This window comes from Capricornis sumatraensis, unplaced genomic scaffold (genome assembly GCF_032405125.1).
Source record: "Capricornis sumatraensis isolate serow.1 unplaced genomic scaffold, serow.2 scaffold50, whole genome shotgun sequence".
NCBI classification, from domain to species: Eukaryota; Metazoa; Chordata; class Mammalia; order Artiodactyla; family Bovidae; genus Capricornis; species Capricornis sumatraensis.
In genome coordinates, this window is record NW_027184659.1 from 32,501 (window position 1) to 60,000 (window position 27,500).

The following is a 27,500-nucleotide window of genomic DNA, read 5'->3' on the forward strand; positions in this document are numbered from 1 at the left end:
ACCACACACCACACACTCCCCCCCCCCCCCAACAACGTTGTCCTTGGCCGGACTGTGACTCTCCGCCTCGCCTCTGTCTCTGCCCACACACCACATGCTGAGGGAGGCCACACGCACCCAGCCCCGCCTCCGCCACACCCACCCCCCGCCCATAAACACCCCGAGACGAGGGAACACAACAGGCCCGTGCACACATCCCGCCCCCCACCCCTCCCGCACGACCCCTCGCCACCCCCCCCCCACCCCACACACGGCCTTGTCCTTTGCCTAGCAGTGTCTCTGGTCCTCTGTCTCTGCGCCACCACCCCTCGCACCCACAGGCCACACCCACACCCACACCCACAGCGGCACCCTACACACCACACGCATACCCGCACACACACCCCGCCTGCACACCGTACACCCACACATCCCGTACCCAGACACACCCACACCCAGCCCGCCGGCACACGCCACACACCACACACCACAAACTCCCCCAATTCCCCCCGGCCCCCCCAACTACCTAGTCCTTGGCCCGGCTGTGACTCTCCGCCTCGCCTCTGTCTCTGCCCACACACCACATGCTGAGGCCACACGCACCCAGCCCCGCCCCCAACGCCACAATTACACACACCCACCCGCCCCGCCCATAAATTCCCCGCGACGACTGCACACACCACGCCCCTGTACACATCCCACTCCCCCACCCCTCCCGCACGCCCCCTTCCCCCTCCCCCCCCCACACACACTGCCTTGTCCTTTGCCTAGCTGTGTCACTGGGCCTCTGTCTCTGCGCCACCTCCCCCCCCACACACACACACACCGGCCACACCGACACCCACACCCACACCCACAGGGGCACCCCACCTACCACACGCAGATCCACACACACACACCCCGCCTGCACACAGTGCACACACACATCCCGATCCCAGACACACACTCACCCAGCCGGTTCGCACCCCGCCCGCACACACCACACACCGCACACTCCACCCCTCCCCCGCCTCCGCCCTCACACACACACACTGCATTGTCCTTGGCCCGGCTGTGACTCTCCCCATCTCCTCTGTCTCTGCCCACACACCTAATGCGTAGACACACGCACCCCTCCCGCCGCCAACGCCACACACACCGCCTGCCCATAAACACCCCAACCCCCGCACACACCGAGGCCCCACACATACCCCGCCCCCCACCTCTCTCGCACCCCCCCACCCACACACACACTGCCTTGTCCTTTGCCTAGCAGTGTCTCTTGTCCTCTGTCTCTGCGCCACCACCCCTCGCACCCACAGGCCACACCCACACCCACACCCACACCCACAGCGGCACCCTACACACCACACGCATACCCGCGCACACACTCGGCCTGCACACCGCGCACCCACACATCCCGTACCCAGGCACACCCACACCCAGCCCGCCGGCAGACGCCACACACCACAAACTCCCCCAATTCCCCCCCCCCCCCCGCCCCCCCAACTACCTAGTCCTTGGCCCGGCTGTGACTCTCCGCCTCGCCTCTGTCTCTGCCCACACACCACATGCTGAGGCCACACGCACCCAGCCCCGCCCCCAACGCCACAATTACACACACACACCCCCTCCCCATAAATTCCACGCGACGAGCGCACACACCACGCCCCTGTACACATCCCACTCCCCCACCCCTCCCGCAAGCCCCCTTCCCCCCCCCCCCCCCCCCCGCCCCACACACACACTGCCTTGTCCTTTGCCTAGCTGTGTCACTGGGCCTCTGTCTCTGCGCCACCTCCCCCCAAACACACACCGGCCACACCGACACCCACACCCACACCCACAGGGGCACCCCACCCACCACACGCAGATCCGCACACACACCCCGCCTGCACACAGTGCACACACACACCCCTCCCGCCGCCAACGCCACACACACCGCCTGCCCCGCACACACCGAGGCCCCACACATACCCCGCCCCCCACCTCTCTCGCACCCCCCCCCCCACCCACACACTGCCTTGTCCTTTGCCTAGCTGTGTCTCTGCGCCGACCCCCTCCACCACAACCACAGGCGCACCCTACGCACCGCACGCATACTGGCACACACACGCCCAGCCCGTTCGCACCCCGCCCGCACACGCCACACACCACACACTACCCCCCCCTCAACCATACACACACACACTGCGTTGTCCTTGGCCTGGCTGTGATGCTCCACCTCTCCTCTTCTCTCGCTCTGCCCACACACCACACGCTGAGGCCACACGCACCCAGCCCCGCTTCCAACGCCACACACCCCCCCCCCCGCCCATAAACACCCCGAGACGACGGCACACGACACGCCCGCGCACACATCCCGCTCCCCCACCTCTCCCGCACTCCCCCTCGCCACCCCCCCACCCCACCCCACCCTACCCCGCACTCACACACTGCCTTGTCCTTTGCCTAGCAGTGTCTCTGGGGAGAAATAAGTATGAACCTTTCAGATGAATCCTGTGAACCTTGAGTGACATCAGTGCCTTTCTTGATCGGGACTCACGACACCCTCACCCTTTAGGAATGCAACTTTATCCGGAGGGTGGTGCCTGGTTTCACAAAAAAACCCCTTGGAAAACGTGAGTGCTTTGGGGATCAGAACAAAGGATCATAAAATGTCAGCAGGCCTCGTGGCCAGAAGATGATGGAAAACCCTTAAGACCTTCCTTGGAGGGAAAGCAGCTGATTTTGAGAAAGGTCAGGATTGCTGACCCCCGCGTGACACTGGATTCATCCCTATGTGTAACAAAAGGTTAGAAGCAAGCCTAAAAATCAAAGAAATGGGATCAGTTTCTGGAAAGACGGATTCCCCTCTGTCGTTTCTCTCTTGCTCCCCGTTTTTCTGGCTGAATTCGCATCTGCAGCATGGATGCGATTCCTCGTAAACCAAGTGATTCCGCCTCTTTTTCGCCACTAATATTTCCTACGACACGATCCGTTTGTAATCTCTCTCTGTATATCTATAATGAATTAACTTTTTTCCTAGGACGCCGATTCCATCCCCACCCTCGAATCACCCTGGATCCACCAGGGCTGGACCCCGGCGTCGGTCGGTCGGTGCGTGCCTGCGTGCCTGCGTGCCTGCGTGCGTGCCTGCGTGCGTGCGTCGGTGGGTGCGGGCGTGCGGTCAAGAAGGCTCCCCTTCCCCCTCCCCCACCCCCCCACCCCCTCCACCCCCTCCGTCTGTCCGTCCGTGCGTCCGTCGTACCTCGCCCAGAGACGTTCCCGAGAAGTGTTGGCGTGTCCCGCTTTCCTGTCCACGTCGGTGACTGAGCGGAGAAACTGCGCCCTAGGATGGGCCCCCCCGTCTGGCAACGAGTCCCTGCCGGTCTCCCTCGGAGCTTCTATGCCGAGGCCGGCTCTCTGGACAGTGGGTTGGCTGTCGGGCGCCACCTGCCTGTCGGTCGCTTTTTCAGATGGCCCTGCGGGGGGACCACGGATGGAGCGGGCCGGGCCGGCGAACTCTTGAATGCCCTGGGGCTGTGGAAGGAGGCTGTGTGGGAGCGGCACCTTGGGCCAGAGGTCCATGGGGAGCCACTGGGGCTTTTCTGCTTGGGACGGGACATCTCCTTTGGGAAACTTCATCGATTTGGAGAACAGCTATTGGAACCCCGGGGAGGTGACTTTCTGAGGGCTTGTCTCCCCTGGCGTGGGGGGAAATCTTCCTTCTCCCGCCAAGGATTTCAAACAGAGCCACGACAGATCACACGGATCCACTTGCTCCAGTCAGGTTCAGGGGCAGAACGCGAGGACCCAAGCTGGCCTGGTGACAGCGAGTCGCCAACCCCGCCCCCCCTCCCCCCCCCCCCCAAACTCGGAACACTCCCCTGTCTGCCTGGCCAAAGACAAGTGCTGGCTGGTGGGGGCAGACTCACATTTCGTGGGAGTGGTCTTGATGGCGGAGGTGCTGAGTGAGCTCAGAAAACACAAGCAGATGATGCGGGATATCCATCCGTGCACGTGATCCTCTGCCTGACTGGATCTGTCTCTGCCCGCCCACCACACACACCACACGCAGACCCCACCCCACCCCACCCCCCACACCATGCCCATACCACACACCCACTGCGTCGTCCTTTGCCTGGCTGCGACTCTCTGCCTCTGTCTCTGCCCGCACCACCCGCAGGAACACCCTACACACCGCACGCATATCCGCACACACACCCCGCCTGCACCCAGCGCGTGCACACACGCATCCCGGACCACCCCCCCCCCCCCTCCCCACCCCGCCACACGCACACGCGCACACACACACGCACACATACCCCCAGCCCGTAGGCACCCGGCCCGCACACGCCACACACCGCACACCACACACTCCCCCCGCTCCCCCATACACACACACACACACACACTGCCTTGTCCTTTGCCTAGCAGTGTCTCTGGTCCTCTGTCTCTGCGCCACCACCCCTTGCACCCACAGGCCACACCCACACCCACAGCGGCACCCTACACACCACACGCATACCCGCACACACACCCCCCGCCTGCACACCGTGCACACACACATTCCGAACCCAGACACACCCACACCCAGCCCGCTGGCACACGCCACACACCACAAACTCCCCCAATCCCCCCCCCACCCCCCCAACTACCTAGTCCTGGCCCGGCTGTGACTCTCCGCCTCGCCTCCGTCTCTGCCCACACACCACATGCTGAGGCCACACGCACCCAGCCCCGCCCCCAACGCCACAATTACACACACCCCCCGCCCCGTCCATAAACTCCCCGCGACGACTGCACACACCACGCCCCTGTACACATCCCACTCCCCCACCCCTCCCGCACGCCCCCTTCCCCCCCCCGCCCACACACACTGCCTTGTCCTTTGCCTAGCTGTGTCACTGGGCCTCTGTCTCTGCGCCACCTCCCCCCCCACACACACCGGCCACACCGACACCCACACCCACACCCACAGGGGCACCCCACCTACCACACGCAGATCCGCACACACACCCCGCCTGCACACAGTGCACACACACATCCCGATCCCAGACACACACTCACCCAGCCGGTTCGCACCCCGCCCGCACACACCACACACCGCACACTCCTCCCCTCCCCCGCCTCCGCCCTCACACACACACACTGCATTGTCCTTGGCCCGGCTGTGACTCTCCCCATCTCCTCTGTCTCTGCCCACACACCTAATGCGTAGACACACGCACCCCTCCCGCCGCCAACGCCACACACACCGCCTGCCCATAAACACCCCAACCCCCGCACACACCGAGGCCCCACACATACCCCGCCCCCCACCTCTCTCGCACCCCCCCCACCCACACACACACTGCCTTGTCCTTTGCCTAGCTGTGTCTCTTGGGAGAAATAAGTATGAACCTTTCAGATGAATCATGTGAGCCTTGAGTGACATCAGTGCCTTTCTTGATCGGGACTCACGACACCCTCACCCTTTAGGAATGCAACTTTATCCGGAGGGTGGTGCCTGGTTTCACAAAAAAACCCCTTGGAAAACGTGAGTGTTTTGGGGATCAGAACAAAGGATCATAAAATGTCAGCAGGCCTCGTGGCCAGAAGATGATGGAAAACCCCTAAGACCTTCCTTGGAGGGAAAGCACCTGATTTTGAGAAAGGTCAGGATTGCTGACCCCCGCGTGACTCTGGATTCATCCCTATGTGTAACAAAAGGTTAGAAGCAAGCCTAAAAATCAAAGAAATGGGATCAGTTTCTGGAAAGACGGATTCCCCTCTGTCGTTTCTCTCTTGCTCCCCGTTTTTCTGGCTGAATTCGCATCTGCAGCATGGATGCGATTCCACGTAAACCAAGTGATTCCGCCTCTTTTTCGCCACTAATATTTCCTACGACACGATCCGTTTGTAATCTCTCTCTGTATATCTATAATGAATTAACTTTTTTCCTAGGACGCCGATTCCATCCCCACCCTCGAATCACCCTGGATCCACCAGGGCTGGACCCCGGCGTCGGTCGGTCGGTGCGTGCTTGCGTGCTTGCGTGCCTGCGTGCCTGCGTGCCTGCGTGCCTGCGTGCGTGCCTGCGTGCGTGCGTCGGTGGGTGCGGGCGTGCGGTCAAGAATGCTCCCCCTCCCCCTCCCCCACCCCCCCCCCACCCCCTCCGTCTGTCCGTCCGTGCGTCCGTCGTACCTCGCCCAGAGACGTTCCCGAGAAGTGTTGGCGTGTCCCGCTTTCCTGTCCACGTCGGTGACTGAGCGGAGAAACTGCGCCCTAGGATGGGCCCCCCCGTCTGGCAACGAGTCCCTGCCGGTCTCCCTCGGAGCTTCTATGCCGAGGCCGGCTCTCTGGACAGTGGGTTGGCTGTCGGGCGCCACCTGCCTGTCGGTCGCTTTTTCAGATGGCCCTGCGGGGGGACCACGGATGGAGCGGGCCGGGCCGGCGAACTCTTGAATGCCCTGGGGCTGTGGAAGGAGGCTGTGTGGGAGCGGCACCTTGGGCCAGAGGTCCATGGGGAGCCATTGGGGCTTTTCTGCTTGGGACGGGACATCTCCTTTGGGAAACTTCATCGATTTGGAGAACAGCTATTGGAACCCCGGGGAGGTGACTTTCTGGGGGCTTGTCTCCCCTGGCGTGGGGGGAAATCTTCCTTCTCCCGCCAAGGATTTCAAACAGAGCCACGACAGATCACACGGATCCACTTGCTCCAGTCAGGTTCAGGGGCAGAACGCGAGGACCCAAGCTGGCCTGGTGACAGCGAGTCGCCAACCCCGCCCCTCCTCCCCCCCCCCCCCCCCCCAAACTCGGAACACTCCCCTGTCTGCCTGGCCAAAGACAAGTGCTGGCTGGTGGGGGCAGACTCACATTTCGTGGGAGTGGTCTTGATGGCGGAGGTGCTGAGTGAGCTCAGAAAACACAAGCAGATGATGCGGGATATCCATCCGTGCACGTGATCCTCTGCCTGACTGGATCTGTCTCTGCCCGCCCACCACACACACCACACGCAGACCCCACCCCACCCCACCCCCCACACCATGCCCATACCACACACCCACTGCGTCGTCCTTTGCCTGGCTGCGACTCTCTGCCTCTGTCTCTGCCCGCACCACCCGCAGGAACACCCTACACACCGCACGCATATCCGCACACACACCCCGCCTGCACCCAGCGCGTGCACACACGCATCCCGGACCACCCCCACCCCCCCCCCCCACCACCCCGCCACACGCACACGCGCACAGACACACACACATACCCCCAGCCCTTAGGCACCCGGCCCGCACACGCCACACACCGCACACCACACACCACACACTCCCCCCGCTCCCCCATACACACACACACACTGCATTGTCCTTGGCCTGGCTGTCGCTGTCTCCCCCTCCTCTGGCTCTGCCCACACACCACGTGCGTAGCCATACGCACACCCCCACCCCCGCCCACAAAACCCCCACCCCCACACACACCACGCGCCCCCACACATACCCCGCCTCCCCCACCTCTCCCGCTCCCCACGCCCCCCCACACACACTGCCTTGTCCTTTGCCTAGCTGTGTCTCTGCGCTACCCACCCTCCACCACACCCACAACCATAGGCGCACCCTACACACCACACGCATACCCGCACATACACCGCGCCTGCACACAGTGCACACACACACATCCCGACCCCAGACACACACACACACACACACACACACACACACACACACACACACACACACACATACAGCCCGTTCGCACCCCGCTCGCACAGGCCACACACCACACACTCCCCCCTACCCCCTACACACACACACACTGCGTTGTCCTTTGCCTGGCTGTGTCTCTGGGCCACTGTCTCTGCACGCCCCACCCCCTTCCGGCCACGCCCACACCCACAGGCGCATCCCACAGGCACACACCCATGGTGCCCACCCGACACACACTCGGCCTCACGTGGAACCTATACACACACCACACACATTACCCCTCCCCCCACACACACATACACCCACGCGGCACCACCTGCGCATGCCCCAGACACACCACCACACGCCGCCTCCTGCCCGGGTCCAGCCCCGTTGGATCCAGGGAATTCGAAGGTGGGGACGGCATTGGCGTCCTTGGATAAATACGTATTTAATGACAGAGATATAGAGAGATTAGAAACGGATAGTGTCGTAGGAAAATGAGTGGAGGAAAAGAGGCTGAATAACTTGGAATTCAGCCAGAGAAACGGGGAGCAAGAAAGAAGCGACATGGGGGTATCGGTCTTTCCGGAGACGGATCCGATTTCTTTCGTGTTGGGTTTGCCTCTCTCCCTTTGGTGACATATAGGGATGACTACAGAGTCACGTGGGGGCCAGGAGTCCCGACCTTTCTCAAAATCAGGTGCTTCACATAAATGTACGAAAAAAAAAAAAAAAAAAAAAGGGGTCTCAGGGATATGACATCATCTTCTGGCCGTGAGGCCTGCTGACATGTGATGATCCTTTCTTTCTGATCCCCAAAACACTTCTGTGTTCCAAGGGTGTTTTTTTCTTAAACCAGGCACCACCCTCCAGATAAAGGTACATGCCTGTAGGGTGAGGGTGTCGTGAGTTCCAATCAAGAAAGGAATGGGTTGAACCCAAAGGTCACATGATTCCTCTGAAAGGTGAATCCTTATGTCTCCTCTATGCTAGTTAGATTCACTCTAAGGGCAGGGAACATGGAGATGTAGCAGCAACCATCAGCCCAACACATGAAATCCCTTTCCCCCATGGTGCCCTGAAGGTCTCTTTAGGCTTAAGAGAGTGATCGAGTGACATGTTTACATAGCAAGGACACAGGGCTGGATCCCAAAGGACAGGGAATCTATTCCAAAAGAGAACATTCATGGACTCACAGAGTCCAGTATTGCTCCCCTTCCAAACGACTCTATGTCCTTTTCTATATTCCAACGACACGGATTCATAGATTCCCAGGTGCCTAAGGCTATGGAGGCCTGGCGGCAATCGTGGACTCGACCACCGTGAGAAAAGCCCTGTGCTCACGAAGACTCTCCAAAGACTCCCAGACTCTCTGTGCTGTTTACGGTGGAGAGGTCGTCGACACTCGTGTGCGTCGTGGCGGGAGTGCGGATGACCCTGTCACGCGAGCCGGTCTGTCAGCAGAGAGGTTTGACCTGAGACGCCCTCGTCACACCCAGGGCCGGGGATGAGCCGTCATGATTGGCCCGACACGTGAAAAACCCTTCACCCACGTCATTCCTAACCAACCCACGAGACGCGTCCTTTCTAGGTAGACTCTGGCTTTGGGGGTAGATGCTCGGGAACGGGGGGGGTGGGGTTCCTGAGGCCTGATCACGCCTTTGCGTGTGCCAAGCCTCCTTCCTCGTGACCTTTGCCATGGGCGGAGTTCCTCACGCTGGCCCCCGACCGCCTCCCCCCACCCCCTCCGCCCCCACCGTGTGCGTTCCTGTCCCTCTCTTTCTCTTTCCCTTCCTCGCCATCCCTCTGCCCCTCCCTCCCCTCCCTCCACCTTCACAGGACAGGGTGCCTTTCAGATGAGTCTGCCTGTTGTGCGTACACCCTTGACGTGACGATTGCTACAGTCTGACCTGTCACGCCTGTCACCTGGGGCGGCGGGGTGGGGTGGTGGTCAAACATGCTCGGGACGCTAGGGATAGCTTTCTCTGTGGAAGGTGGAAGCCTCCCTTCCGTCCCTCGCTGCAGACAAGCAAACGGACCGCCACTGAGAGCGATGGTGTTTGCCACTTGGGGCATCCCTTCCACGGTCTCTACGGATTGACACGCCACCCACTTCACCGAGCGAGTCGTAGGAGCCTTCACCCAGAGCTCTTGCGTCATTCTTCAGAACGGTCAGTCTTCCGGTCCCCCGCCATCATCAGGCGAGGTGTAGAGAACCGATGGGAAAGCTGGAGGAATGACTTCTGTCATGGCGTTGGGTGAACTGAGGAAGAGGATGCTACAGTGGACGCCTGACTTCTTGAGGAACACAGGATTGGGGGCGGGGAGGAGCAGGCGGTCCCCTTAGGAGGTCGGGTTGAACGCGTACACATAAACTGGACGTCAGAACAATCCACGGGCACCAGGATCCTATGCCAGCGCAGGAAAGTAGACGTATGACTTTGCATGAACCTCTGAGGGAAAAGAATCTGAACACCTGAAACGACCATGACTTTGTAACGCCCCTCCCCGCGCCCCCCCCCCCCCAACCCGCCCATACTTCATTTCTGCCATAAGGGTGGTGTCATGTGCGTATCTGAGGTGATTGATATTTCTCCCGGCAATCTTGACTCCAGCTTGCGCTTCATCCAGCCCAGCGTTTCTCATGATGTGTACTCAGCCTGTAGGTTACATAAGCAGGGTGGCGATAGACAGCCTTGATGGACTCCTTTCCCTATTTGGAACCAGCCTGTTGGGTTTCCGTGTCTAGTTCTAACTGTAGCTTCCTGACCTGCAGAGATACAGATTCCTCCTTTGTTTTTGTTTTTTTGTTTTTTTAAATTCCCTAACCTGAGTGAAAAGCGACAGAGACAGAGAGAAGACAGATGGAGGGATGGACGGACGGGCGGGCGGGCGGGCGGGCGGGCGGGAAAAAGACAGAAAGAAAAATCAAATAATGAAAGGACCTATACCGTTCCACCTGTTGCTTTCCAGATACAAAGAGAACACAGAGGACCGAAAGGACACAATGTTGAACATGTGAATTTGGAAAGACGGCCATCCCCTTGGTCCCTTCGTACAACACCCCTGTCGGCAGAAGGGAATCCTTTCTCTTTTTCTCTCGATCTGGTCCTTCCAGACTTGGGAAACTCTCAGTGGAGGATTCTTATCTCCTTGGCGCTCGTGATTGCCACAGGTTCCTTAGGGGCCCAGAGGGTGTTTCTGAGAAACGCGGGTACACACTCCTGGAGACCCGGGTTCCATCCCTGGGCCAGGAAGGCCTCCTGGAGAAGGACATGGCAACCCGCTCCAGGACCCGACGCTGACGTCTAGAAATCAGTCTCCTAGACTGCCTCTCCCTCCGCCGACTGGTGTCTCGAATCCGCTCCAGGGATGAACCTGTGTGTTTCCTTGGTTTCCCTACAAGTGCCTCTGAGGGGAAAGAAAATACCCGATCGCTTGCACCCCAGGCCTGCTTTCCCGGACCCGTCCATCGACATCACGGCCTCCTGTAGAGGAGATACGATCGCTGATTCACTGAACGGAGGATCTGTGCTCAGAAACTCTTTCCACGACACGGAGGCCCTACTAACTCACCTATTTCGTCCTTCCCTCCTTCTGGTTTTTTTTTTTTTTTTTTTTCTCCTCCTTTCTTTCCTTTTTTTCCCCTTTTCCTCTCACGTCCATGCACACGCACACGCACATGGACAACGTGCCGTCTCTCACGTACACGTGTACGTGCACGCACTCACGCACACAGACAGCAGCTCAGCTTTTCCTAGGTTCCTTTTCCAGGTTCCAGAGGAGGGAAAACGGCTAGGGTTCGGAGTAGGCCGCCGTCCCCACCCCACTCCAGCCCACCGCACGTGAACCTCCGTGCCCGATGGAGTGTTTTGGATTCGAGTGACTACAGAGCCGGCCGGCGCCAGAGGAACGCTCTGCCCCTCCCTCCTTTTCTGTCTCTCTGAAGGCTGAGAGAGATGGGAATACCAGACCGCCCGACCTGCCTCTTGAGAAATCCGTAGGCAGGTCAGGAAGCGACAGACTGGGTTCCAGATTGGGAAAGGAGGACGTCAAGGCTGTCTATTGTCACCCTGCTTCTTTCACTTCTATGCAGAGGACATCATGAGAAACGCTGGACTGGAAGAAACACAAGCTGGACTCAAGATGGCCGGGAGAAATATCGATGGCCTCAGATATGCAGATGACACCACCCGTATGGCAGAAAGGGAAGAGGAGCTACAAAGCCTCTTGAGGAAAGTGCAAGAGGAGAGTGAAAACGTTGGCCTAAAGCTCAACATTCAGAAAACGAAGATCATGGCGTCCGGTCCCATCGTTTCGTGGGACATAGATGGGGAACCAGTGGAAACAGGGTCAGACTTTATTTTGGGGGGCTCCAGAATCACTGCAGATGGTGACTGTAGCCATGACATTAAAAGACGCTGACTCCTTGGAAGAAAAGTGGTGACCAACCTAGATAGCATCTTCAAAAGCGGTGACGTGACTTTGCCGACTAAGGTCCGTCTAGTCAAGGCTATGGTTTTTCCTTGCTCATGTGTGGATGTGAGAGCTGGACTGTGAAGGAGGCTGAGCGCCGAAGAATGGATGCTTTTGAACTGTGGTGTTGGAGAAGACTCTCGAGAGTCCCTTGGACTGCAAGGAGATCCAACCGGTCCATTCGGAAGGAGATCAGCCCTGGGATTTCTTTGGCAGGAATGATGCGAAAGCTGAAACCCCAGGACTCTGGCCACCTCACGAGAAGAGTGGACTCATTGGAAAAAAAACTCTGATGCTGGGAGGGATTGGGCGCAGGAGGAGAAGGGGACGACAGAGGGTGAGATGGCTGGATGGCATCACGGACTCGATGGCCGTGAGTCTGAGTGAACTCCGGGAGATGGTGATGAACAGGGAGGCCTGGCGTGCTGCGATTCGTGGGGTCGCAAAGAGTCGGACACGACTGAGCGACTGAACGGAACGGAACTGGAGGCGGGCAGGAATGAAAACCTCCTCCCACGGAGGGGAAGCTGTCAAGGGACGATGGCTGCTTCGACGCACGTCCGTGATCCTCGCACGCGTGAGCGGGGTTTCCTGGGTGACAGAAAAGGAGGAGACTCCTTTGGCCTGACACGAGGCGAGTGTGTCCCTCGGCCTCCCTCCCCACCCCCCAGCCCCCTTCCTCCGCACGGTGCCGAAAGGGGCAGTCTCGAGGTGGAGACATGGAATGGGGGGATGGGGATGGGGATGGCGATGGGAGGAGGGGTGGGTGGGGCGGATCACCATTCAATGGAGAGAAGCTCGAGGCGAAGTCAAAGGCTCTGACTTGACTGGAAAGCTTTCTGCATCTGAATGAAGCTATCGGACGAGGCCCTGCAGGGGGAGGGTGGGGGAGGGTGGCGGTGGGGCCCACAGACAATAGCCCCTGCCTGCCTGCCTGCAGGCCGGCCTGCCGGGCTGAGGAGGCCCTCTGGCGGCGGCGGGGTCACGCTCCCGACTCCTGCAGCTCAACTCGATCCCTTCAAGGAAACTCCTGGGGTGACTCCTGTCCAGGGAATCATCCAAATGGGCCTGTTTCTGAAAAAGGCCCGAGTCACAGCTGTGACAGCTTCTGTGGATCTCCTGACCCGTGGATTGACCTGCACCCTCCCTCCCATCCTGTCAGATCCTTTGGACACGCTTGAAGAGGTCTTTGGCCTCGGCCCGGAAAACAGGCCAAGATAAACAAATACGTTTTGGTCTTTGTGGTTTTTTTTTTTTTTTTTTTTGAACAGGGCGAAAACGATGCATGGCCGTGGATTGGAGAGAAACCTGCACCCCTCGCTGGCGCACCTGAAGGCAGGGAGGACTCAGCGGGACAGAAATGACATTCAGAAATGAACCGTTTACACTTGGTGACTATGCCAGAACAAATAGCTACACCAAACTTTATGATAAAGTGCTGTGATTTCCTTCTGGGAGGTTTCAGACCCCTCTCTATTGACCTTGAAGTCGATCATCAGTGTGTTCTCCGTCGCACTGCGTCAAAGCCCCTGCTCCCATCATAACCTCACTGAGATCTGCGATTTCCACCCGATGGACAGAGTCATCACACGCTTAGATCCACCCAGCTCGTCACACAACAGTGTGGACGGGCACGTGCGTGGGTGGGTGCGTGGACGCGTGCGTGCGTGGGCAGGTGGGTGGGTGGGTGCGTGGCTGGGTGCCTGCCTGCGTGCGTGCGTGCGTGGGTGGGTGGGTGCGTCCGTGCGTCCCTGTGCCTTTCACCTTTCAGATTATGAACCCCGCCCCCTCACCTCTCCCGCCCCCCCGCCCCCCCCACACACTGCACTGTCCTTTGCCTAGCTGTGTCTCTGCGCCACCCACCCTCCACCACACCCACAACCGCAGGCGCACCACACACCGCACGCATACCTGCACACACACCCCGCCTGCACACAGTGCACACACACATCCCGACCCCAGACACAGGCACACCCAGCCCGTTTGCACCCCGCCCACGATTGCCACACACCGCACACTCCTCCCCTCCCGCCCCAGCCCCCCCTCCCCCCACAGCCCCCCCTCCCCCCCCCTCCACTGCGTGGTCCTTGGCCTGGCTGTGACTCTCCCCCTCTCCTCTGTCTCTGCCCACACACCACATGCGTAGACACACACACCCCGCCCCGCCCCCAGCGCCACACACACCTGCCCGCCCATTAAACCCCCCACCCCCGCACACACCATGCCCCAACACATACCCCGCACCCCCACCTCTCCCGCACCCACCCCCCCCCCCCACACACACAGACACACTGCACCGTCCTTTGCCTAGCTGTGTCTCTGTGCCACGCCGCCCCTCCCCGGGACACCCACAACCACAGGTGCACCCTACACGCCACACGCATACCCGCACACACACCCCGCGTACGCACAGCACACACGCACATCCCGAACCCAGACACACACACACACACACACTGCGTTGTCCTTGGCCTGGCTGTGATGCTCCACCTCTCCTCTTCTCTCGCTCTGCCCACACACCACACGCTGAGGCCACACACACCCAGCCCCGCTTCCAACGCCACACCCACCCCCCCGCCCATAAACACCCCGCGACGATCGCACACAACATGCCCGAACACACATCCCACCCCCCACCCCTCCTGCAAGCCGCCTCACGAGCCCCCCCCTCCCCCCCCACTGCGTTGTCCTTTGCCTAGCTGTGTCTCTGGGCCTCTGTCTCTGCGCCACCGCCCCTCAGACCCACAGGCCACACCCACACCCACACCCACAGCGGCACCCTACACGCCACACGCATACCCGCACACACACCCCGCCTGCACGCTGCGCACACACACATCCCGACCCCAGACACATACACACACACACGCAGCCCGTTCACACCCCGCTCGCACAGGCCACATACCACACACTCCCCCCTACCCCCTACACACACACACACTGCGTTGTCCTTTGCCTGGCTGTGTCTCTGGGCCACTGTCTCTGCACGCCCCACCCCCTTCCGGCCATGCCCACACCCACAGGCGCATCCCACACGCACACACCCATGGTGCCCACCCGACACACACTCGGCCTCACGTGGAACCTATACACACACCACACACATTACCCCTCCCCCCACACACACATACACCCACGCGGCACCACCTGCGCATGCCCCAGACACACCACCACACGCCGCCTCCTGCCCGGGTCCAGCCCCGTTGGATCCAGGGAATTCGAAGGTGGGGACGGTGTTGGCGTCCTTGGATAAACACCTATTTAATGACAGAGATATAGAGAGATTAGAAACGGATAGTGTCGTAGGAAAATGAGTGGAGGAAAAGAGGCTGAATAACTTGGAATTCAGCCAGAGAAACGGGGAGCAAGAAAGAAGCGACATGGGGGTATCGGTCTTTCCGGAGACGGATCCGATTTCTTTCGTGTTGGGTTTGCCTCTCTACCTTTGGTGACATATAGGGATGACTACAGAGTCACGTGGGGGCCAGGAGTCCCGACCTTTCTCAAAATCAGGTGCTTCACATAAATGTACGAAAAAAAAAAAAAAAAAAAAAGGGGTCTCAGGGATATGACATCATCTTCTGGCCGTGAGGCCTGCTGACATGTGATGATCCTTTCTTTCTGATCCCCAAAACACTTCTGTGTTCCAAGGGTGTTTTTTTCTTAAACCAGGCACCACCCTCCAGATAAAGGTACATGCCTGTAGGGTGAGGGTGTCGTGAGTTCCAATCAAGAAAGGAATGGGTTGAACCCAAAGGTCACATGATTCCTCTGAAAGGTGAATCCTTATGTCTCCTCTATGCTAGTTAGATTCACTCTAAGGGCAGGGAACATGGAGATGTAGCAGCAACCATCAGCCCAACACATGAAATCCCTTTCCCCCATGGTGCCCTGAAGGTCTCTTTAGGCTTAAGAGAGTGATCGAGTGACATGTTTACATAGCAAGGACACAGGGCTGGATCCCAAAGGACAGGGAATCTATTCCAAAAGAGAACATTCATGGACTCACAGAGTCCAGTATTGCTCCCCTTCCAAACGACTCTATGTCCTTTTCTATATTCCAACGACACGGATTCATAGATTCCCAGGTGCCTAAGGCTATGGAGGCCTGGCGGCAATCGTGGACTCGACCACCGTGAGGAAAGCCCTGTGCTCACGAAGACTCTCCAAAGACTCCCAGACTCTCTGTGCTGTTTACGGTGGAGAGGTCGTCGACACTCGTGTGCGTCGTGGCGGGAGTGCGGATGACCCTGTCACGCGAGCCGGTCTGTCAGCAGAGAGGTTTGACCTGAGACGCCCTCGTCACACCCAGGGCCGGGGATGAGCCGTCATGATTGGCCCGACACGTGAAAAACCCTTCACCCACGTCATTCCTAACCAACCCACGAGACGCGTCCTTTCTAGGTAGACTCTGGCTTTGGGGGTAGATGCTCGGGAACGGGGGGGTTTCCGGAGGCCTGATCACGCCTTTGCGTGTGCCAAGCCTCCTTCCTCGTGACCTTTGCCATGGGCGGAGTTCCTCACGCTGGCCCCGGCAAGTACAAGTAGACATGTTGTGTATAACTGTGTGATACTTTTTGTCTGGAAACTGTTTCAAAACCGTTTACTAAATGGATTGGAGAGAAACCTGCTCTCCTCGCGCGCCCCTGAAGGCAGGGAGTTCTCAGCGGGACAGAACCTGCCTTCACGTCTCAGGGGGACCGGGACGGTCCCCTCACCTCGGGCACCCCCAACCCCGAGCCCAGTCCCGTCTCCTCCCCGCCCCGCCCCCCCCCCCCCCCCCCCACTCACACACACAGGCGCGTGCGTGCGCGCACCCGGACCCGGCTCCCACCCCCATCTCCCCAACCTCACACCCCCCACCCCCACCCCACCCCACCCCTCCCCGGCGACGAGGGGGGCCCGGGGAGGGATGGCTGTCTCAGCCCTGGTTCTGAGATGTCATTTGGGAAACCGCTCTAGGCCGAGACGCCAGCTCGCTGCCCTGCTGCTTGGTGTCCGTCTCCATCAGCCATGTCCCCGAAAGGCACGTGAGCTCATGGACAACAAAGGGCGCACCCAGAAAACACCAAAGGGTCCTCCTGAACCCAACACGGCCATGTGTATGGATCCACGTAGAGGTCGTTGATCTCCCCATCGGATGCGTGAATAGGATCCACACAGACTGGATTGTGTTTCCGCTTCGATGGGCTGCCCTATCCGGAGAGAACGTGCGGGTCAGCAAGCGAGCAAACACGGAAGGGAACAAAACCAAAACCGCAGCCAAGTCGAGAGAGTGCTGAGCCCGAGGAACTCGCCGATCCCGTGGCATCATTTGCCATACACAGCCTTTCTCTATGGCAAAGAGAGATGTGGCATGGATCCCCGTGTGGGTCGTTCGTGCCCGAAACCACGCCACGGATAGTGATCCTGTCTCATTCGAATCCTCTCTAAAGAGATAAACCAGGTCTCTTGTTTCCATGATGGAATGGTATCTTTGAATGCAAAAGGGGATGACATGTGACAGGAAAATCAAAGTGGAGTCAGCATCGCCAAGAGAGCGCCCCAAAATAGAGAAGGGGCGGGCCATGGAGGAAGAGGTCTGTGTCTCAGTCTGGAAACTCGGAGCACCTCCTGGGGAACAGAGGCCTCCGGATCCTCGAAACAGTGTTCCCGACATTCAAGACCCCTATCCCACACACCCTCCCCTTTCCCTGCCTCACTGGTGACCGTCTATGGACCCTGGAAGAAGAGACGGTCCCTTGTTTGCGTGACAGTCCATCCTCATTGCTCTCGGGTCGCTTTACAACCTCACGGAGCTTCAGCTTTCTAAGCCCCCGACTCTTTCCTGGGGAACGTTCCCCCGGTTTTTATTCAAACCTGTGTCCCTGCATGGCCATATCGAAGACCCCCAAAGAAAGCTTTCTTTTTCTTTCTTTCTTTCTTTTCTTTTTTCTGTTTTTTTTTTTTTTTTTTTTTAGCGCAGCCGATACTGACTCTTCATGGAAAGACAAGACAACTAGGTGATTTTATGTGTTTAATTTCCAGGTGTATTGAAATATCATTTCCTCCGTGAAGGACATATGACATCCTCCGTTCTCATGTGTACAGAATGGGGACAAGAGGCACCTGTATGTTGCAGAAGAATAATGACCACCCAAGCGGTAGCTCATAGCTTTCTCACAACCCATACAGATCATGACTGGATGTGAAAGAAAGTGAAGTCACTCGGTCGTGTTCGACTCTTTGCGACCCCACGGACTGTAGCCTACCAGGCTCCTCCATCCGTGGACAGTTCCAGGCAAGAATCCTAGAGTGGGTGGCCATTTCCTTCTGCCATTGGACGGGAGGAGAGTGATTCATGTCCACTGTCATGGCAACTTTCTCAGATGATCATGCTGCTGCTGCTGCTGCTGCTGCTGCTGCTGCGTCGCTTCAGTCGTGTCCGAATCTGTGCGACCCCACGGACGGTAGCCCACCGGGCACCCCCGTCCCTGGGATTCTCCAGGCAAGAACCCTGCAGTGGGTTGCCATGTCCTTCTCCAAGGCGTGAAAGTGAAAAGTGGAAGGGAAGTCGCTCAGTCGTGTCCGACTGTTAGCGACCCCGTGGACTGCGGCCCACCAGGCTCCTCCGGTCCATGGGATTTTCCGGGCAAGAGGACTGCAGAGGGGTGCCATGGCCTTCTCCGAATAGTATCATACGATCATAATAATGCTGTTCATTAGAATCACCGTGCTCGTTGTGACGTGTACAGTACAGATGTACCTTATCCGTGAAGTCGGTTTTTTTTTTTTCTTTCCCCCTTACATCAATGCAATATCTTCCCATTTCTCCCTCCCCCAGCCGCTCTGTGATGATCGTTTTCTTTCTTTCTTTCTTTCTTTTTTTTTTGATGGCCATCCATGGCATGTAAGTGGCACGAGAAAGTCTTTTTCTTTCTCTACCTGACTTAGTCATTTGGCATCACGCCCTAAGTCACATCCATGCTATCACCAGATAAGAATGTGTTCGTTCCTGTGGCTCCGTGGGACATCTATGTCTACCTATCGATCGATCTCTATCTGGATCGTGTGTCTTCTTTCCCTCTTCTTCCCTTGATGGACACTCGGGCTGTTTCCCTCTCTTGACCCGTGTGACTGATGCTGCCGTGGACATGGGAGTGCAGATGTCTCTCTGAGATTTAGATTCTGTGTCTCTTTTCTTTAGATGTCTACCCAGAAGTGAGAGTGTTGGAAAGATCGATCATGTCTCGACCACGACTCTTTTCGAAGTCCTTCGGAGGGGATCCGGGGAAGGATCCATTCTTTTCCAATAGACGCCGTCGGAATCCAGTGCGACCGCACACGTCTTAGGGAATACGGCGGCGACCACGACGGCAACCCAAACGCTCCCGCGAACGCGATGGTGCCCGAGGGTGTGTCCGCAGGACGACTCCCCGGTGCCAGCCGTCCACGTCCACAAGCCCCCTGCGGTCGTCGGCGAGTCGTTCCATCCACACGGAACCACGGTTTTCGTGGGCCGGGGTTGCCTGCGTGCCAGTCCATCCCCAGATGAATGGAGCGATGACAGACTCCTTGGGGCACAGGGCAGAGATACGTGGAATTCTTTCCACGAGACGAGTGCGATGAGAAGAGAAGAACGATGCGAAGTGGTGCCTGGGGAGCCGGAAAGAGTCGAACAGGAAAGAAAACATGTCAGACGAGAGGGGAGAAGGATTCAAAGCGAGTGGAGCACCATGGGGGAGACGGGCCCAGAAGATGCGAGCAGATGCTGGGGGCACAGCACGCCCGGACCCGTGGGCCTGCAGGGAGCCGAGAGGGATGGCCGTCCACTGTCTGCAGGCCGATCTCCAGAGCCCGGACTGGGAAGGACTTCTTCACGAGAACAGGCACGCTCACGGTCCCCACGGGTCACGTCTCCACTGGGCTCTCAGCACTGTAGGGAGAGCTTCCCACACTTCCGATGGCACGGTGAGCGGCGGTCTCTTGATCTCCTCTACCTCAGAGTCAGCGAGCTTCCCGAGGGATAGGACGAGGTCTTGGCCGACGGCATCCCATCCCAGAGCCCGTCTTGCTTTCGAATCACGGGATGTCTTTGATGTCTGTGGGGGTGTGCTGCGCCTTCACTGCCGTGCGAGCCGTTCTCTCTCCGTGGAGGAGGGGGCCGCTCTGCGCTTGTGTGTCTGGGCTTCTCGTGGCTGTGGTTCCTCTTGGGGAGCGTGGGCTCTGGGGCACGTGGGCTTCAGTGGCTGCCGGGTGTGGGCTCAGCGCTCGCAGCGGCCAGGATCGAGAGCACAGATTCCATCGGCGAGGCCTATGGGCTTCGTGGCTCTGTAGCACGTGGGATCTTCCCGGGCCGGGGATGAAACCCGTGTTTCCTGCGCGGGCACGGGATGGTTTCCTACGGAGCCGCCGGGGAAGCCCCAGTCCCAAACTCAAGATGGATATCCTGACGTCCCCCGCTTGGGATGGGAGAGTTTCTGAACGATCAGGCCAGGAAAAGGGATCGCATCGTGACGGGTTGACCTTCGTTTCTCACAAACCGGCACTCTTGCTGCTTCTTGAAGTGTCCTAGAGAAGACATCGGATTCCACATGAGATCAGCTTCTTTGACTAGCGATGGCACAACGGCCACAACAAAGGGGATGGATTAAACACAACAGTTGGTTTCTTTTGGACGATGAGCCCCCTCTGTGTGTGTGTGTGTGTGTGTGTGTGTGTGAGAGAGAGAGAGAGAGAGAGAGAGAGAGAGAGAGAGAGAGAGAGAGAGAGAGAGAGAGAGAGATGCCTTCGTGGTTCTAAAGCAAGAAGCACTGAGGAGTGAAGACATTCTTGAACTCACATAGTTTCCTTCATTTCAGTCGTGATGGTCCAGTGATTTTGGAGGACGACATGGAATGTTTCAGGGTAGATGCTTTTAGAAGGCTGTGAAGGGACTTCCCTGCCTGGTGGCCCAGTGGTGAAGGATCCACCTGCCGATGAGGCGGGGGGACGGGGTGTTTTCCACCGAACCCCTGATCCGGGACGATGGCACAGGGCTCCGGGCAGGTTCGACACAAACCTACAGAACGGACGGCGCCAGGCGTGAAGGCGAGGGCATGCAGCCCGGGGACTCTGGACGAGGATGACTGACGCGGACGGACACTGCCGTCTCCGTCTCCGTGGAGGTGGGTGGTGGCCAGCACGCTCCTCTGGGGCAGGCTGTTCCTAGGACCGACCGTTGGGGAGCGTGCGCGTGCATGGGAGGAGCAGGGGGCCTGAGGGAACGGTCTATCCTCTCTGCTCCACGGGGCCCCCGGAACCCTCATCTGCTCACAGAGAGGATTCGTCCCGTGGAGAGACAGACCCACACGCGAGTGAACCTCATTTCTGGTTCCCTTGGCTTCTGAAAGCGTGACGGTCAGGTTCATGCAGCTCTCTGGATTTCTGTTCTCCCCGAGATCCCGGCCTACTCACTGGAAGGACACGAGGAGCCGGATGAGATCGCCCTCTGCACGGCGCCGGCTCCAGCGCGCGCACGTTTCAGTGGCTACGGCTCGTGGACATCGCACCGAGAGCCGAAGCCCCGGTGTGACAGACGCCTGTTTCCACGATGGGTGAACAGTTCTCCGTGCGGGAAGCCCAATCCTTGCCCCTGCCTGTTCGACCTGCAGGGCCTCTGCAAAGAACAAACGTGCCCGATCTCGGGACCGATCCCCTTTTCGGAGCCAGCCCGCTGCGTCCTCTGTTTCCCGGGCCACAGGCACACACTGGCACTGGGGAGTCGTGTCGTCCCTCCTCCTCCTCCTCCTCCTCCTCCTCCCCCTCCTCCTCCTCTCTGCCCCCACCCTTCCCCCCGCATGCAGGCTCCCCCACACCCCCGGACGGGTCTCCCCCACCCGCAGAAAAGGCCGGGAAACACAGGGTCCCAGGACGACGCAGTCGAGAGACAGCGGCAGTCCCCTGGGATGCGGGGAGGAGGCGCCTGAGCACACCTAGGCCAACACCGCCACCGTGTGGGGTGAGAGGCCGGGGCGAGGAGCGCTCAGGAGTTCCGAGGAGGAGGAGGAGGAGCAGGAGGGAGAGAGGCAGGCGGGGGTGGAGGGGCGGGCCAGGCTGAAGCGGTCTCAGGGCGGGGACGTGGAAGAGAACGTTCCCCTTCAGACGGGCGCTCCGAAGAGAGCGTGCCGGCGGGGACCTTGAGAGCACCTTCGAGCTGGGAGCGGGGTGGGGGGGGGGGGGGAGGGAATCCTCCAGACGTAGGAAGGACACCAGGCACAGAAGGCGAGACCGATTCTTGACCCAAGGGAATCGGATGCTTTTCTGTCCATGGGTTCCATCCTCAGACTCTCATGGTCATCCAGCCAGCCAGCCAGCCAGCCAGCCAGCCAGCCACCATCGGGTCCCTCCTTTTCTGTTCTCTACGTGTTTCATGGCGAGTGAGTGAGAGTCTTTCGATGGTTTGCTAGGATGTGTGAATGTCGTGGGACCATGGTACGTGCCAGCCGTGGATGAACAGAACGGCTTCAGCGTTCAGGCTGATCCTGAACTCCCACGCCAAGGCAGGCCTGTGCGTCCCCGTGCGCTGGAGGACACCGTGCTACCCACATCTTGATCTTGGACTGAACGCAACCACCGTGGGGAGGGTGTTCGTGGGTTGGCTTCGTTTCCTTTCCCTATGGCACTCACCTGACCGTCCTGTCCACTCCTTGGATCCTTGATCTCCCCCTCCCCCTCGAGGCCATCGGTCCTTTTCTTTCTCCTCCTCCTGCTCCCCGTCCTCCTACTCACCCTAGTTTCTCTCCCCGCCTCCCCACTCCCCGCCCCTCCACACACACGCAGGTCCCACTCTTCTCAAACGGACCTCTGACTGACTGCCAACGTTTCCTTTCGCCTTCTTTCCTTCCTCCCGTCCTGCTTCCTTTCCTTTTTTTTTTTTCTTCGTGTTCTGTTCCCCCGTTCCTTTTCAGCTGTACCGACGATGGCTTCGAGTGTAGCGCCTGACACAGCGATCGCCAGGATACGTCTAGCGAGGGACCGTCCGTCACCACCTGGTGTCACGGCAGATGACATCTGGTGTCGTGACGTGCCCGTGACTCATGGATTTCCTAAGTGGGAGGTGGCACCGCTTCATCTGTCTCCCTCACCGGTGGCGCTCGTTCACTCGTTCTCTCCCCCACCCCACCCCCCGCCACCGTGTCCCCCGCTCCCTCCTCGGGCCACCCCTCATGTGCTCCGTGGTGGTATCTTAGGAGCCTGTTTCTCTTTGGTTCTGTTGTGTTCACGGTGTATCGTTTGGTAGGTACTGCGTGGAAACGACGGCTCTGAGGTATTTCCTTGAGCATCATCCCCTCTAAAGGTCTCTCCAAGTTCCTGCAGACTGTGAGATTTCATTCCCTTCTGGTGGTTGAGTCCCATTCCTCTGTGTGTGTGTGTGTGTGTGTGTGTGTGTGTGTGTGTGTGTGTGTGTGTGTGTGTGAATAGATACAGGCGTAGGCACACAGACAGAGAGCTCTCTCCTTCTGTGTGTACGGATGTCTACCTAGGTATGGGGGTCGATCCCACACATACACACGTCCGTATCTTCTCTGTCCCCTCCGTGGGCACTCCGTGGAGTGGCTGGGTTGGGTCGAAGGGGGACTCTTTGGTGGAGTGTTCCGAGGGAATCGCAGGACTCTTTTCCCTAGGGATGTGGTTTCTCTCTCTGGGAGGCCCCAGGGGATGAGATGTGATCTCTCTGAGTCCGCCCACATGTTCCTCAGCGGCAGCAAAGACGCGTTCGATCGATCAGGAGCCGCTGTCTTCTCGTGGTTCGAACTTGCTGTCGCGATTGCGATTCCAGCCCCTGGGCCTTTCCCCTCCGAAGGAGAAGGATCCTTGTCCAGATAAACGCCCCGGGGTGCTTCCGCGAGCCCGCCCCCACCCCCGGCAGCCCCAGCCCAGCCCAGCCCAGCCCTGCCGCTGATGTGTTTTCTACCTTGTGCTTCTGGGTGTCTGTCTGTTGTCCCTTTCTTTGGGAGGAAGGTGTCTGCTCGGGCCCCCTGCCTGCCCACTTCGCTCATCGGGGGTCGTTTCCCTTTTGGAGGCTGAGTTGTCTGCTGACGCCTTGATCCGTTTTGGACAGAAAAGCCCCTTTTGCAATATGCTTGCGCTTTCCCCGTATATGTATGTGTCTATGGATACCGACGTATCTGCACAGATGAGCATGTGTATTCGTGCCTGTGTATCTCCGTGGACGTCTGTGTCTATATGCCTGTGTCTACGTATATACACGCAAGCATACACGCACAGTAGAAACGCCTAGGCATACACGTGCGCACACAGACACATGCGTGTATGTGAGCATGCCCTTTGAACGTGTTTGTTTATACCCACGTGTGCGCGTATATATAGACGCGAATACGCGTGCGTATACATATGGACACGCGTATATGCGCATGTGTCTGCGTTCTCGCTCCCCCTCCCCCTCCCCTCCCCCTCCCCCTCCCCCTCCCCCTCCCCCTCCCCCTCCCCCTCCCCCTCCCCCTCTCCCTCTCCCTCTCTCTGACTTTTAAGCAGCCGGAGCAGTTCTATGACTTGACTTTCCTGCCTGGTGGTTCTGTTTCATTTCCTTTCTGATCTGCTTCAAAAAGTTATGTATTCATGTAACTGGCTGTGGTCATGGAACACGGGGTTTATTTAGTGGATCCCTATCGACTCGGTCCGGTCCTCCTCACCTCCACGCCCCTCAGCCGCCCCCCCCCCCGCCCCCGCACCCCAGGCCCCCCCGCCCCGCCCCTCCCAACCCCCACCCCCGCAGCCCTGCCACCCCAGACCTCCCGCCCGCCCTCCCGCCCGCCTGCCGTTCTGGTGTTTGTGGCCAGTTCAGTGACTTTGAAATCCATGTTCTCCTGACCTCAGGTGCACTTTCCCCACCCACCGGCGCGTGCTTGGGTGTGTTGTCTTCGGACTTTGTCACGGTCTCCACCCAGGTTGAGTGGTGCCTTCTCTTGTTGGGGGTTCCGAGTGTGTCTCCTCCTTTTCCTTTCTTGCTCCTGGGCTCGCGTGTCTGTGTCTGCTTTCCAAAGTCCTGCTTTGTTCTCCGAGCAGCGCTCGCCTGGTTTCGCTTTGCCGGCCCCTCCCTCCCTCCCTCCCTCCCTCCCTCCCTCCCTCCCTCTCTCTTTCGGGGGAGGGGGGCCGGGGGAGTCTGCGATGCCGCTGGTGCCCCTCTCTCCGCCGACCCCGCCCCGAGCCCCCACCGCCCGCCGGCGTCTCCGTGGAATGTCCCCCCCAGCACCCCGGAGTCGCGTGGGGGAGTGAGTCTCCTTCGTGGCAGCCTCCTGAGGAGATCCTTCCCAGCGTCTCTCCCTTCCTCTGCGGCCGGGGTCGCGTCGCGTCGCGTCGCTCGGCGGCGGAGGCTCCGGGCCGAGCTCGGGCGTCTGGGCGGCCGGCGCGGTGGCGTCCCCGGCGGCCGGCGACAGCGACCCGTCCTCGGGACGTTCGAGTCGCTTGTCGGGAGCCACCTGGCGGCCGCTTGTATATTGTCCCTCCCCTCTGGAGCTTCGGCGAGGCCTTTCAGGAGGATTGTGACTCAGCCTCTGGGCCCGAGGCAGAGCTCTCAGACACCGGCGACGCTGGCGGCGACAGTCCCGGTGGCGCCGAGGCCTAGGGACAGTCCCGCTGTCGCCGGAGATTGGTTCTCTAGGTTTCTGAGGAGGGTGACCGTCGCGGCGCCCCGGAGCCGGCTCGCGGGGCGGCCTGACCGGGTCGACCAGCATCTCCCCGTGCCCCTGCGGCCACGGGGACGGACCGCCCGGACCCTGCCTGGGCCGGGCCGCCGCGGTGGGCGGGGAGAGGGTCTTCCCTGCCCGGAGCGCCTGGACTCGGGCTCGGCGGTCCGGACGCCTCCTGGGCCGCCCTCAGGAGCGTTTGCTTCGCCCCTCAGGAGCGTTTGCTTCGCCCCTCAGGAGCGTTTGCTTCGCCCTCGGCCCCGCTCCGGAGGTGGGGACCGGCCCAGACGGTGGCTTGGAGGTCGCCGGAGGGCGCGCCAGGGTCCGGGCCCTCGGGTCCTTTCTGCCCGAGGTGTTTTCCGCGTGGCACTCCGGAGGTGGGGGAACCCGAGGGTTGACCGGGGGAGGCGCGTGTGCGGTCCCCCCGTGGGGTCCGGTCGCCCGAGGCGTCTCCCGGCACACATGCTTTTTCTTTGTCAGAGTCCTGACGGGTCCGGAGACGTGGATGGACCGGACCCTGCTTCCGCGGGTGGCCGGGGAGGGCGCGCTCGACCCTTCGGCGTGCCCTCGTGGGTCTCGGTCGTCGGACGCGACTTTGGCTCCCCCCTCTCCGGCTCCCTGAATCCCAGTCGGGAGGTGGGGGCCGGCTCGGGCCGTCCTGGGTGCCCCGTCTAGGACGGTCGGGGCCCGCTCGTCTCGTGGGAAGCGCCTCGCTGACGGTTCTGTCTTCTGTTTTCCTTTTGCACATCGAAGCCAAATCCCCGTTCGGAGACTCGGACGGACCGGTACCCCTGCCCGCGTGGACGAGGCGGGGAGGGCGTCCTCGGCCAGCTTCCCCCCCGCCCCCCCTTGGTGCCCGCGCCCCCGCTTTGGCCACCACGCGCCCCCTCCCCCCTCCCGGTCGACCAGATGACCCCCCCCCCCCCAAGAGAGCTCGGGGCCTGGTGTTTATGGGGCAGCGTTGGGGACAGGTGGCCGGGACAAGGTTCCGGGGGCCCTCCCTGCGCGTCGTCGATGTGCTCCGCTGTCAGCTGCTGTCATTTCGTCGCCCTTAATAGGCCTTTTTTGCCACCAGGTAAGTGCTGACACGGTCTCCTTTGGTGTCTGCCACCGAGGACTGTGGGTCTCTGGACGCACGCGGGGCTCTGGGCTTCTGGGCCGCCAGCTGGTGCCCGGTTCGGCCCTTGCCGCTGGAGCCGCCCGCCTGGGCCTGTGCGCCGGCTCCTGTGTGGTGTCGTCTGGCTGACCCGACCCTTGGTGCCACCTCCGGTCTCTGGGCGACCCGAGGGTGGCGGGGCGAGGTGGCGTGTGGGTCTTCTACCCTGTGCATCCCTCGCCCCCGCTGTGGGCACCTGGTTGCGGCTGGGGCGACCCCCGCCCTGTGGGCTCCGTGCCACGTGTCAGGCGTTCTCCTCTTGGGGGTCGTCGGCCGCTCTCGCCTGAGGCGAGGTGGGGGGGGCGGAGGTTGCCGGCGAGGCTTAAAGCGGGCCCCTCTGGTGACTGTCCTCACCGTGCCTCCCCCCCCGCTCCACCTTGGCTCAACAGATCGATGTGGTGTGGTCGTGTTCTCCCGGGCCGAGCCTAAGCCGTGCCAGACGAGGGACGGGCGTTCCCAGTGAACGCGTCTGCTCTTCTCGGTCTGTCCGCGGGGCCCCTCGCTTGTCTTCTCCCCCCCTCGCTGCCCATCAGGGAGGGTGAGGAAGGCAGGGGTTGGGTGTGGCTTCTGGCCCTGATCTTCGGTCTCCTTTGC

General features: G+C 60.0%; 1 protein-coding gene across 1 annotated transcript in view; it reads right to left on the reverse strand.

The window, feature by feature from the left end:
- Positions 1–27,435: 27,435 nt before the first annotated feature.
- LOC138072471 (collagen alpha-1(III) chain-like) overlaps positions 27,436–27,500 on the reverse strand; it is a 2,386-nt gene continuing 2,321 nt past the window's right edge. The window contains exon 2 of the mRNA XM_068963519.1: positions 27,436–27,500. This exon is cut by the window's right edge and continues 303 nt beyond it. Coding sequence (XP_068819620.1) covers positions 27,436–27,500 — 65 coding nt within the window.